Source organism: Meles meles, chromosome 19, assembly GCF_922984935.1.
Source record: "Meles meles chromosome 19, mMelMel3.1 paternal haplotype, whole genome shotgun sequence".
In the NCBI taxonomy this organism is placed as follows: Eukaryota; Metazoa; Chordata; class Mammalia; order Carnivora; family Mustelidae; genus Meles; species Meles meles.
Genome location: NC_060084.1, coordinates 30040869 through 30054104, shown reverse-complemented (window position 1 = coordinate 30054104; position 13236 = coordinate 30040869). Strand labels below are relative to the sequence as shown.

At 34.9% G+C, this 13236-nt stretch overlaps 1 protein-coding gene across 9 annotated transcripts in view; it reads left to right on the top strand.

Annotated features, from left to right (window-relative positions):
- CHD9 (chromodomain helicase DNA binding protein 9) overlaps window positions 1-13236 on the top strand; it is a 223333-nt gene that overhangs the window by 131983 nt on the left and 78114 nt on the right. For all 9 annotated transcript variants that reach the window (XM_045987027.1, XM_045987030.1, XM_045987031.1 and 6 more), the window contains 7 exons: window positions 1776-1887; window positions 5632-5778; window positions 6678-6746; window positions 6830-6885; window positions 7513-7630; window positions 10778-10864; window positions 11072-11209. In XM_045987027.1, the coding sequence (XP_045842983.1) occupies window positions 1776-1887; window positions 5632-5778; window positions 6678-6746; window positions 6830-6885; window positions 7513-7630; window positions 10778-10864; window positions 11072-11209 (727 nt within the window). The remainder of the gene's footprint in view (window positions 1-1775; window positions 1888-5631; window positions 5779-6677; window positions 6747-6829; window positions 6886-7512; window positions 7631-10777; window positions 10865-11071; window positions 11210-13236) is intronic.

Here is a 13236-nt window from a genome sequence, read left to right as displayed (position 1 = left end):
TCTGCCCATTTCTTGATTGGATTGTTTGTTCTTTGGGTTTTGTGTTCACATTCCATCCAGTACTAACTTCCACTTCTGCGTTTGAACTGTGTTCATATTTTAACAATGGTACTTTAACATTAGGGACTGGTCTACTTTATCTTCAAATCCTAGAACCTGGAAGTGTCTGGCATATAATTAGAGGTTAGTTCAGAAAGTACTGTGTCCGGACTTTGCTAAGAACTCATTTGCATTATCCCACTTTCTTCTCAACAACAGTAGAGGTAGCTATTTTAGGATCCCTATTTTCCTGGGAGGGAAACTAAGGCTAAAAGAGATCAATTTGCCAAGTGTCTTACAGATAAGCAAATGCTAGAATCACATTTAAAATCTTTGATGCTGGGGCACCTGGGGGGCTCAGTTGTTGAGCGTCTCTGCCTTCGGCTCAGGTCATGATCCCTGGGTCCTGGGACCCTGGGATCGAGCCCAGCATCGGGCTCCCTGCTCAGCGGGAAGCCTGCTTCTCCCTCTCCCACACCCCCTGCTTGTGTTCCCTCTCTCACTGTGTCTTTCTCTGTCAAAGACATAAATAAAATCTTAAAAAAAAAAAAATCTTTGATGCTATGATTTCAAAGTGTGTGCTCTTAACCTCCAAGTTCTCCCACATTAATAAGTAATTGTTGAAGAAAATTCTTCTATGTTTCTGATATATCATACTTGAAAATATTTAGGGAAGTTTTCTCTGTTTGGAATATAGATATCTAAAATAGAATTTCCCTGATTAGCAATTAGCATGGTTTGTGATTAGTATGGTGCTTCAAAATCGTGCCCTCTCATCTGCTGAACCAGAATAAGGAAATGTCAGAGCTCTGTACTTTCTACCTTGATCAGGAAAAAAAACTGAAAGCACATTTAAACATTTGTATTCCGTGTGTGTGTGTGTGTGTGTATACACACACATACGAGAGAGAGAGACAGGCAAACTGGAAATATTTTTAAAAAATGAAAAAAGAGTTTTTAACTCTTTAGGAACATATAGTACAGCTAGGATAAGCCATAGCATAAATGAAATAATTAAAGGACAGTTCCTTTTTAAAGTGTGTTAAGTCAGGGAGAAATTAGGGAAAAAACAGTCAAGGCTTCTAGGGAATAGGTGGGATATAAGGACATTAAGTGGAATTTGAATTTTGTAAGAGGTAGAAGGGGAGAAAACCTCATTCCAAATATATAAAACAACAAGTGAATTATTTTAATTACTAAATCCGGTTGTAGCACTTGACCTTTTTTCTCCCATGAAAAATAATTTTGAGGGGCGCCTGCGTGGCTCACTGGTTTAAAGCCTCTGCCTTCAGCTTGGGTCATGATCCCGGGATCCTGGGATCGAGCCCCACATTGGGATCTCTGCTCAGCAGGGAGTCTGCTTCCCCTCTCTCTCTGCCTGCCTCTCTGCCTACTTGTGATCTCTCTCTCTCTCTCTCTCTCTCTCTGTGTCAAATAAATAAATAAAATTTTTAAAAAAAGAAAAAAATAATTTTGAGCTTGAGAAATAAGGGGTAGAACTTGAGTGCCTTTCTGTGCTTAAAAGTATGTTAACTGTAACATTGGTTTATATTTGTTCCATTAGAATGCAGTTCTTGTCTTGAAAACGTCATTATGGATTTCATGATAATTACCCTCTTTGGTCGAACATTCATGTGATATGAAATGGAAAAAAGTTTATCATTGCAATCTTAATATGACAACAAATGGAAAAAGGCAGAGAGTTCATACTGTTTACTCTTTTCCTCTTGAAACAGCAAACTCATTATTACATTGGGTAAGAAACAAAAAAGAAAGAATGAGTCTTCAGATGAGATATCTGATACAGAGCAGATGCCACAGCATACATGCAAAGAGGAAGACTCTCAAGTGAGTACTGCATTTGTTTTCTGAGAAATGAAGCACTGATAGAATTATCTAGACAGCCTAAAACTGCTTTATGGTTATTTATACTATAGTTTAGTAGTAAAACTACATTTTATTAGATGGTAGAACTCGAAGGCAGCATTATGATAATATGCTCCTAGTAGTATTACCATAGAATGTCCAATCTGGGAGGAAACTTACATACCCTCTCTAAACCCCTTATTTTTCAGACAGTGAAACCAAATTCCAGAGAGGTTAAGTAATAGTCCAAAGTCCCTGATGGCTTTTAGCATGGAGAAATATCTAGTGATATTATTCTATACTTATAGAGTGCTTTTGAATGAACTTAAGGATGGAGATCCTAAGTTTTAGAATCACATACAGTGATAGAGCAAATGGCTCAAATCATTCCTAGAGATAATTCCTTTGGTCTGCTTCTGTCAAAGAAAAGATAACCAGTTATATTAAAAGTCCCCTAATGTAAACAAGCATACTGTGCATTTTGCCTTTTTTTTTTAATAGGTGGTTATTCAAACTAACCTTGTGAAGTTTAAAAAAAATGTATATTTATATATATATATATATATAGGGAAGGTCATAATAATTCAGGCCACCCTCTGCTCTCTAATAATTTAAGTACAACTCTAGGCCGTATGGGTGGTGGCAGTTGTTGAATTATGGGGCCAGAAAGCCCCTGAATGGCCTTTCTTCTTCCTTATGCAGCTTCTTATCCAATGGGAGAGTAGTGGCTCAAGGCTCCTGGGCTGCTGCAAGAGTTGAGGTAAGGGCAGTAACTGAGCTCCTAATATTATATGGCCTGGCTTTTTTGTCACATGTTATCCTTCACTCAGGCAGACTTACAGTTACGTTCTTCACCATGAGAAAATTCAGTTTAATTTTTACTAGCATAAGGCTGGCCATTTTTCCATTATGTAATTACCAAACAATGAAATGGTAGAATAGGTTAACGTGCACATTTCTTCCATACCTGTCATTGCAGTGCTAGTTGTTTGATAGGCATGTTGCTTTAACACAAAAATATAAGTGGAGAAGAAAAGAAATATTTTCTAGAAAATGATTATAAATCTGTATTATTGTTATATTTAAATGTATAGTATGAATGATGGAGAGGTCCATGTCGTTTTCAACCACCAGGGACCGTCAAGATTTGAAAGCCGAAAAAGTAATTTAAATTTCAGGCTTGGAGTCAGGTGGAAATCTAAAAATCTGAATGTGATAATTAATTTTTTACCTTTAATCTTAATATACAGTACTTCAGAAGTCTGACTGTATTTGCAGATTTCATTAAAAAAAAAAAACCTGCAGCACATTATATTAGGATTATTTTAGGAAACAACGTGTTACCATAACAAAGTATTAGTCATATACGAGTGTATTTCTGACCACTTACGTGAAGTGTTATGGACTGATCCATTGAAGCCTCTAAGACAGAAGAAAAAAAGCTGGAAAAAAGACATTCGAAGAAAGAATTTGTCACTATTTTAAATTGTACTTTGAAAACATTAAGAGAAAGAAAGCCAGAAAAAAGCACATCAGCTAAAAATGTATACACCAAGTTAGTTTTTATATTTTTAAAGTAGTAGTGATACTACATGACAGAGAAAGTAATTTGATGAAAATGGTGCCTCGTTTGGCTCTGCCTGATGTGTAACTGGGTACTTTAGGAGAATATAATTTATTCCACTGTAATGATTCCAGCTGTAATCTTATAATATTTATAATAACCTTATAATATTCCAGCTATAATCATGTAACTCAGACTTTTTAATTAATCTTTTAGACTGATAAAGTCTTCATGAGGGTGCAGTTTACAAATTTATTGCTCTCATTTTATCTTGTGAAGAATCAGTTAAATTTGCACTTTTGAGAGTTCAAAGGATTCTTTCAGGCCACTAATTTACAATTTACTGAAGACCTAAGTGAGGCATCTCAGAGAACTAATAGATGCCTAAATGACCAGAAAGGAAACTTAAATGCTGAAAACATGAGACAGAATCTTCTAAAAGTATCTGAATTATTCTTAAATTTCATTATTTAGAAGATTTATGCCCAGTGAGACATAACATTGGTAATACATGTTATTGTTAGAATAATAAATGTCACTGTTGGTTTATTAATTTAAACTATTCTTCAATATTCAGAGCCATATGATACCTGCTGTAGAACTCTAAATATTCCTGTAGCCTTGTATTAGACTAGATATCCATAGAATTTTTCTCAAGTAATAATAAAAATTAGTGTTTTGTTTTGTTTTGTTTTTTTCAAAGTAAGATGTGGGAAAATTTGGGTTTCTAGAAGTCCTTTTATTATAACCTTTATAGCCACCTTCCCTGTCTCCCATATTAACAGAAGTGTTACTTTGAGTTTTGAAAATGTAAATGTCTTCATGGCCAAGATATGGTGAGACCCATCCTAAATGAGCCATGAAGTTATCTACTTTGTTTGGCTGAGCTAATTTACCATATTAGTGCCTTTCTTTCTCACCATAGTCCACAACTCAAGAGAAAGAAGCAAAGTAAGGTTAAAAGCCACTGCCAAATTTTTGGATACGGACAACAGTTTCTCCCCAGCCTTCTGTACTGACTGAGCCATCTTTGTCATGGCTGTGGAAATAGGAAAGGCCTGCCAAATTGAGGGAGGATATTGGCAGAAACCAAAGAGAAAATACATGGGTTATTTTGCAGTTTACATTATGGGGGAATGTCATGGGAGTTACTAAACATGTAAAAGAAAATGGCATAGAAAAAGGAAGAAGGGGTAGATTTACCAAATATTGAGCAATAGAGAAGTTGGCTGAGATGCCTCCACCCATGAAATTTTAAAGAGGTGGGAAAAAGCAAACCTAAGTCCTTTGAAGTTGTCAGGCCAATGTGAGATTTTGATTTTATAGTGAGGAACATCAAATATTAGATCTTTAGGGAGGTAAGTAAAGCCATGTGTATTTGGTACGTGATTTAAAATCACTTAGTTTATTTTAAAATTATGGTACTACATGTAATACTTTTCAAAAGGCTTACTTCTGGTTTTGATAGTAATGATGTTCTTTATTTTTAAGGGAAGCTAGTAAAGTTAGTAAAACACTGGTTCCTCTTTCATACACATTTAATTATTTGGTAGATTTACTTGATTATTTTGTGTATCACTTCTAAAACATTTTATATTCTTTTGTTTTAAATACAAGTTCATGGATTTTGTGGCAAATATTTGATTTATTCTTCTAGTTTTATGTCCCCAATTAATTATTTAGCCAGTATTCATCTGATGCGCTTTTAAGGTTTGGGGCAGAAACTGTGACAGTATTAACAGTTGAAAATATGTGTTGCCTAAAGTGTGAAATAGCTAAATAAAACATGCTTTTACTCTTCATAATGATAGTTTCTAAAGGGAGATAATTAAGCAATAAACGTATTATTAATAAAATGGGTTTTGTCCAAGCTATGAAATAGTTAAAGTAAATCTTTTTATTCCTAACAATTTCTAAAGAAAAGTAATCGAGGTATTACTAATCTTTGTTATTTGAACTTTAGGAAGTAAAACAAGATTCTAAGCCTGTGGCAAAGGGCAAGTTATAATCTTCCTTTAATTAAAAGGAAAAATGAGAAAAGATGATGGTTGAACACAATTTCAGAAATTTAACGTACAAAATTACCATGCTAAAAGTAATTATTTTAAAAATCTCGCCTTGAAAATCGGTCATATAAGTATGTTCCTTATGGTTCATTGCAGAAAAGAAGATCAAATCGTCAAATTAAAAGAAAAAAATATGCAGAAGATGCAGAAGGGAAGCAATCTGAAGAAGAGGTTAAAGGTTCTATGAAAATAAAAAAGAATTCAGCTCCTTTACCTGGCGAACAGCCTTTACAGTTATTTGTGGTAAGACATATTTAGAATTATGACTACAAATTGTTTGAAATCAACATACTTTAAGATACTTTCATTATCTTTCCTCCTAAAACCTACTCCAACTTTTCCTCCTGGATTCCTGTTGTAGTTAATAGAACCAGAATTATTCAGATTAGAAACCTAGGAATTCATCCTCTCTGTTTTCTTCCTTTGCCTCATCATCCGGTTTATCACCACATTTTTCACCCCCTAAATATATATTTCTGAAACTCCTCCAAATTCTTTCTTTTCTGTAGAATATTTCTAAGTTACAGGCCTGATCATTGTACTGTCTACTTAAAGCTTCTCTTAGAGCTTCCCAAGTCTTACAAAAAATAATGATGCCTTCTTAGCACATCACATAAAGCCCTTTGTATGGATTTTTTTGGCCTTCTGTCCAACTTCTTTACGAGCACTGAATCCTCTGACCTTATGAACATAGGTGCACTCTCTGTCTTTGCATATTGCAATTTCCTCTCTTAATCTTCCTTATCTGGATTGTGAACCAGCCACTCATCTGCCAACTGAGTGATCTGCCACCTTGGGCAATACTTAGTCCTCCATGTCTGAACTTCCTAATCTGTACAGTGGAGAGAGGACAGTTGCGTAGTGTAGTTGCAAAGATTAAATTAGTTAATGTGTACAAAGTGCTGATAATAACGCTGAGCTAATTAAGAAGCACAGTGTGTTTACCATGATGGTGTTGATGCAGATAATGATGAGGACAATAACAGCAATGATTTCTTTTCCGGTTTTTTATTCCTAACATTTAACACAGTGCCTGACACATGTGCTAACTAAACTGTTTCAGTGTGTTCATAAACATACAAAGTAACAGCTAAAGGAATTTTTAGAATGTGACATTGTGTCTTCTTTCCTTCTTCCCATAGGAGAATCCAAGTGAAGAAGATGCTGCAATTGTAGACAAAATACTGTCTTCTAGAATTGTAAAAAAGGAAGTAAGTAATCGCACATTACATTTTACCCTTTATATTCCGTGACCTTATTCTTAAAATCATAAGTATTGATTTTATTTTCTTAGGTATCACCTGGAGTAATGATTGATACAGAAGAATTTTTTGTAAAATACAAGAATTAGTAAGTATCTGAGTTCGAAAATGCTGATTTATATATAAATATACTTAAACATATTAAACTGAATTATTTCTTTTATTTTACCTGAATTTTAAAATGCTTTATTAGTTCAAAATCTTTTGTGGTAAAACTTAAGTGAATTTTTTTCAGGAAGTGTTAATTATTAACATCAAAATGCAGGAATCTTTATAAAATGTTCTTTTACAAATGATAGACATTATTTATATTGTTGAATTTTTCAGATTTTATTCACATTATTCCTATACTTAGGTGAAAAACTGTTTTTAAAAGAATTAACGCTGATTTCAAAACAAGTTAGATTTCTGATCATTACAAAACTGTTACAATGAGGAAATAAATGATAAATCACATCTTGTTACCTTTATGATTTGGTTTATCATTCTGTTTCTCTGTGGCAAATTGCACATCTTTATACTACAGCCTTAGGATATAGTGATCACAGTGGCTTTAGAAATTGAATGGAGTCTGTTAACATTAAATGAAATGATAAGCTACCTCTTCATAAAGTTGAATATTCTGTATTGAGTGCTGTGATTAAAAATAAATTTTAAAAAACCAAAACGTGTTATTCTGTGTCATTCTAATATATTGCTTTTATACAAATTTTAGCTCCTATCTTCACTGTGAGTGGGCCACCGAACAGCAGCTTTTGAAAGATAAAAGGATCCAGCAGAAAATCAAACGATTCAAGTTGAGACAAGCACAAAGAGCACATTTTTTTGCTGATGTAAGAAAAAGAAATAAATGAAACTATTATGTGTTGAACTCTGAACACATGCAGTATTTATCAAAAATTTAAGTATTATTCATTTTAATTCTTAGGCTTCCAAGTTTGATATTTGAATACAAATGCTATCTACATAAGTAATTTTCTCTCCCCAAATTTAGCTTGGAAACTAGCTGAAACAGGCACAGTGATAATTCAGAGTGGTAGATAACTCTTGTATTTTTAAATTAGCATGTATTTCAGTACTTAGAGTTGAATATGAATGGGTTAATATCTCAAGAACTGTATCAGCAAAGTTACCCAAGTAATGGAAATGGTAATATAGTAAATGAATGGAAACTTTAGATTTTTCATTACGTGAAATACATTGCATATTTTCTATGCCAGGTTTGTGCATGTATGAACAAATCATCATAGGCATAATTCATTTTAAAGGCCTCACCAATTACTTGGATGTCCTTTTCTGCTCTGAATTTTTTCTTTTTTCTTTTAATAGGCTTGTTTTAGAGCAATTTTAAATTCATCTAAATTTTTTGATGTTTTAATTTGAAGAACTTTTTGAGTTTTTATTTTGAAAAATCTAAGTTGCAAAAACAGTACAATGAATTCCCATTTGTGTGTGTGTGTGTGTGTGTGTGTGTGTGTATTTCACTGTCCTTGACACACAGCGTTGAATTAGTTTTAGGCATACAACCTAGTGATTCCACTAGTCTGTATATTATACTGTGCTCAGCACAAGTCTAACTGCCATCTGTCACCATACAGCACTATTACAATACCACTGACTATATTCCCTATGCTGTATGCTTTATTTTCCTACATATATTTTGATAAGATTCCCTAAATGTTAATATTTTACCATGTCAACTTTGTCACTCACATTTATTCTCCCTCTGCCTCTGTCCTCTTCCCTCTCTCTATCCCCCTCCTATGCACATACATTTCTTTTCTAAACCATTTGAATGTAAATTGCAAATACTTCAGTATTTAATTTTTTAAAAATTCTGTCACATAATAATGGTATAATTAACACTGAGATAGTATTAGCTCATCTGTAGACCAACCTTATTCATATTTCACTAATTGTTCCACTATTTTTATAGCCAAAAAAAGGTGTTTTTGTGTTTATTGTGGTCCAGAATCCAATCCAGCATCATATGTTGACTTTAGTTGTCATGTCTCTGTTCGTCAGTCTTTCTTTGTTTTTCATTACTTGGACATTTTTTTATAAAGAGAATAAGTGGTTTATTTTGTAGAATGTCCCTAAATTTGGGCTTGTCTAATGTTGCCTCAGGATTCAAGTCATGCATTTTTTTAAAAGACCATCACTACATTGTATACCCAAAACTAATATAACACTGAATGATAACTACACTGGAATTAAAATATTTTAAAAATAAAAGACCACCACAGAAATGATGCTGTACCCTTCTCACTGAAGGAGGAGGAGAGTGATATCTGTTTGCCCCATGACCTGTGGTGGTAACTTTAATCACTCAATTATGGTGGTCTCTGGCAGATTTTTTCACCATGAAGTTATGGTGACTTCCTTTGTACTTATAAAATCTCCTTGAAAAATTTGATGACCTCCTCAGTTTATGGATGCTGAGAGGCCAAAAATTTAAAGACTAATTTTTTTCACTTGACTCAGGTACAACATAAAATTGGAGCTATGCAGATTGTCTTAAAGTACCTCATTACCATTGTGATGTTGGGCAGTTATCAAGAGATCCTGAGATGATACTGTCATTCAGGAAGGATTTGAGACAGTGAAGAGAACTAAAGACAGAACCGTGAAGCTCTACAGTATTTAGAGGTTAAGCAGAGGAGGAGAGGCAGCAGAGATAGCCAAGAAGGGCTATTGAAAGTGAGGCGTTCAGGAAGGAATAGTAAGCAGCCAGGGAGACAAGAGAAGGAACAGCAGTCTGTTCAGAAGAGAGAGGAAGGAGTATAAAAACATGGAGGTGTGCCATAACATGGAGTTTGAAAAGCATGTATTTTTGTACTTTGGAAGCATGAAATCTGGGGCACACCAGGGCCAATGATAGGAGATGAGGCTGGAGGACAAGGTAGGATCCTCAAAACCAATGTGGGCCTGATCCCCAAACAGGGGAGGGTCAGTGAAGGATTTGAAGCAGGGGAACAATAGATAAGATTTATATTTGAGAAACATCACTCTAGGGTCATTATGAAAATGGACTAAAGGGAGGCAGGAAGGTAGTTGAAAATTAGACAGTTGTTGAGATCCAAGTAAGAAGTGATGAAGCAGTGAGAAAGAGGAAGGAGGAACCACTTAGAGTTGTAGTTGTAGAATTTGTAAGAATTGATGACTTACTGGATGTGGAAGATTAAAAAAAAGAGAGAGAAGGACTCTGAGCTGACTTCTGATTTCTGACTTGTTTAACTGGGTGTAAAGTGTGGAAGGAGCACTGTGTTACCATTAACCTAGTAGGAAACTACAGGAAAGAAGCAAAGGTTGAAGAGTAAATGAGTGCAGTTTGAGGTAGCTCAGATACAGTTGGCATCCACGGAAGTAACTGTGTCCTGAGCCCGAGTCATCAGTCGATAGTGTTTGATAGAGGGACTCCTGGGTGGCTCAGTCAGTTGAGTATCTATCTGCCTTTGGCCAGGTCCAGATCCTGGAACTCCAGGATCGACTCCCACATTGAGTTCCCTGCTCAGTGGGGAGTATGCTTTTTCCCTTCCTTCTGCCCCTCACCCTGTTGGTGCTTTCTCTCTCTCTCAAATAAATAAGTACAATTTTGAAAAAAATAATGATGCAGCTGAGAGATGAGGTGGGGTGATTGGTCTTCAACGCGTAGACCTGAAGAAAGTGGCACAGGAAAGGTGCGGAGGCTCTTCTAGGAAAATATTAAAGAATGTATCTTCAAGAGTACGTCACTTGTCTGAGGTATCTTATTTCATAGTGTTACTCAGTTGGTTTTATTACACATAACGTGATGATTCATTATATAGACAAGTATCCTAGATATCTTTTGGAAATTAAAAGGGAAGTGAGCCATTTATTGAAAATTTAATTGAAATCAAACTTCTGTTCTAGAAAATAGCTAGTAAATTTATGTTTATTTCACTTTTATCTTTCTACTTCTTTGTCAGTTATCACTTAAGTTAACTTTTTAATTTTAGATGGAAGAGGAACCATTTAACCCAGACTACGTTGAAGTAGACAGAGTATTAGAAGTCTCTTTTTGTGAAGATAAAGATACTGGTGAGGTAAATATTTATGGGAAAAATTTTTTTAATTAGGAAGAACCTCAAACTTTCCAAATATTAAAACTTAACTCCTTTTTTAAAATTAATGGCCTAAAAACACTGAAAAATGTTTCATTGGTTTTTATTGATGTTGGTTAAGTATATTTAAACTGTTTCTAAGTACTCTTTTTCAAAATAGTAAAACAAAAAAATAATTTTTTTTTACAGCCTGTTATTTACTACTTAGTAAAGTGGTGCTCGTTACCTTACGAAGATAGTACATGGGAACTAAAAGAAGATGTAGATCTTGCAAAAATAGAAGAGTTTGAACAGTTACAAGCTTCAAGGCCTGACACAAGACATTTGGTAAGAATCATGTCTCAGACAACTTCGTAAAATCTTGGCACTTCTTTTATTCAGCAAGTTTAATGTGGTCTTTGCATTTTTAATTGTGCTTTGGTGTACAATGAATACCGTATTTTAAAAATTGCCGCATAGTATCTTATGTATGTTAATTTGACTATTCCTCCATTAGTGTGTGTTCCAGTTTTTTGCTCTCATAAACAATCCTGCATTGAACATTGAACCCATGTGTACAAGCCTCTGTAAGACAAATCAGAAGTGTAATCACATGGTCAGAGCATATGTGCATTTACAATTTTGACGAGTATTTCCTTCAGATTTCCCTCTGCAAGTTCCAAATGCTTCTGTCTCATCTCCGAATATAAGAGTTTCCCACTACTGTTTCTCTCAGGTCATTTATAAAAATATCAAAAATACCAGTTTCAGCTCAAGTTGGAGTTATTAATTCTCTATCTCTGTAATAAGGAAAAATCCTTATTATACCCACCTTTTCCTTCTTTTCTAAAAACCAGTTAATTCTCCATAACTAAATAGTTACAGTTCATCTCCTTCCATAGTACCTTTATCTTATTTTATTTTTTTAAGATTTTATTTATTTATTTGACAGAGAGATCACAAATAGGCAGAGAGGCAGGCAGAGAGGGAGGGGGAAGCAGGCTCCCCACTGAGCAGAGACCCCGATGTGGGGCTCCATCCCAGGACCCTGGAATCATGACCTGAGCCAAAGGCAGAGGCTTTAACCCACTGACCCACCCAGACGCCCCCACAGTAACTTTATTTTAAAAGACACTTATATGGAATATTGTTAAAAGCCTACATAAATTCAGTATGTTGAATTTTTTTTTTTTAATTACTGACTACATGCATATCTTTTCGCTGGTCAAAAAATAAAAAGTGTGCAACACCTGAGTAGCTTGGTCAGTTAAGCATCTGCCTTTGGCTCGGGTCATGATCCCAGGGTCCTTGGATCGAGTTCCACATCAGGCTCTTTGCTCAGCTGGGAGCCTACTTCTCCCTCTGCCTGCCTCTCCCCCTGTTTATGCCCTCTCTCCCCACCTCTCTCTCTCTAACAAATAATAAATAAATCCTTAAAAATATTTTTTAAAAGATAAAAAGTAGGTTATTAACTTTTCTAGTACAGAAACTATAGAATTCTAGAAGGCTATGGCAAGTTGTGATATTGTTGATAATTAATGTTTTATTTTCAATTCCTAAAATTATTTACTTTCAATCCTAAAACATAGGATTATTGTCATATGAATTCAGTTTTGGGGAGCCAATCAAAAGAAATTCACCATGAGGAAACCTATTATGATTTTATTGAATATTTTGTCCCGTCCTTTTTCAAATGTAATTTGGTCATAGAAATTTCTTACTTCACTAAAGAGGGAATTTGTACATGAAAAGGCAGGAGCAGTTGACTTTTCCATTAGCATCAGAGTAAGGAACAGCTGCCATGAAAAATGTGCAACAGAGGAGAAGGAATGAATTAAAATCATTCATGAAATAAGTCATATTTTGTTTTGGGGGGGCTTTTTTAAAAAAGATTTTATTTATTTGACAGTGCGCAAGCAGGGAAAGCAGCAAAGGGAGAAGGAGAGGCAGGCTCCCCACTGAGCAGGGAGCCCAAGGCAGGACTTGATCCAAGACCCTAGAATCATGACCTGAGCCAAAGGCAGACGTTTAACTGACTGAGCCACCCAGGCACCCCCATAATAACTTTATTTCTGATAGCCAGTATAAGTATTCATCAACAGGTGAATGGATAAAGAAAGTTATTACGAACATTAGTATACAAGTCTTTGCCTAGTCATGTGCTTTCATTTCTTTCTAGTAAATAGCTATGAGTAAAATGGCTGGGTCATATGTTAGGTATATGTTTAATTTTTTAAGAAACTGCCGAGCTTTTTCCAACTGGTCATACCTTATTCCGTTCCCAACAGCCTTGTGTAAGAGTACTAATTGCTTCACATCCTTATCAGCACTTGGAACAGTGTTTTTAATCTTAGCGATTCTAGTATATATATATA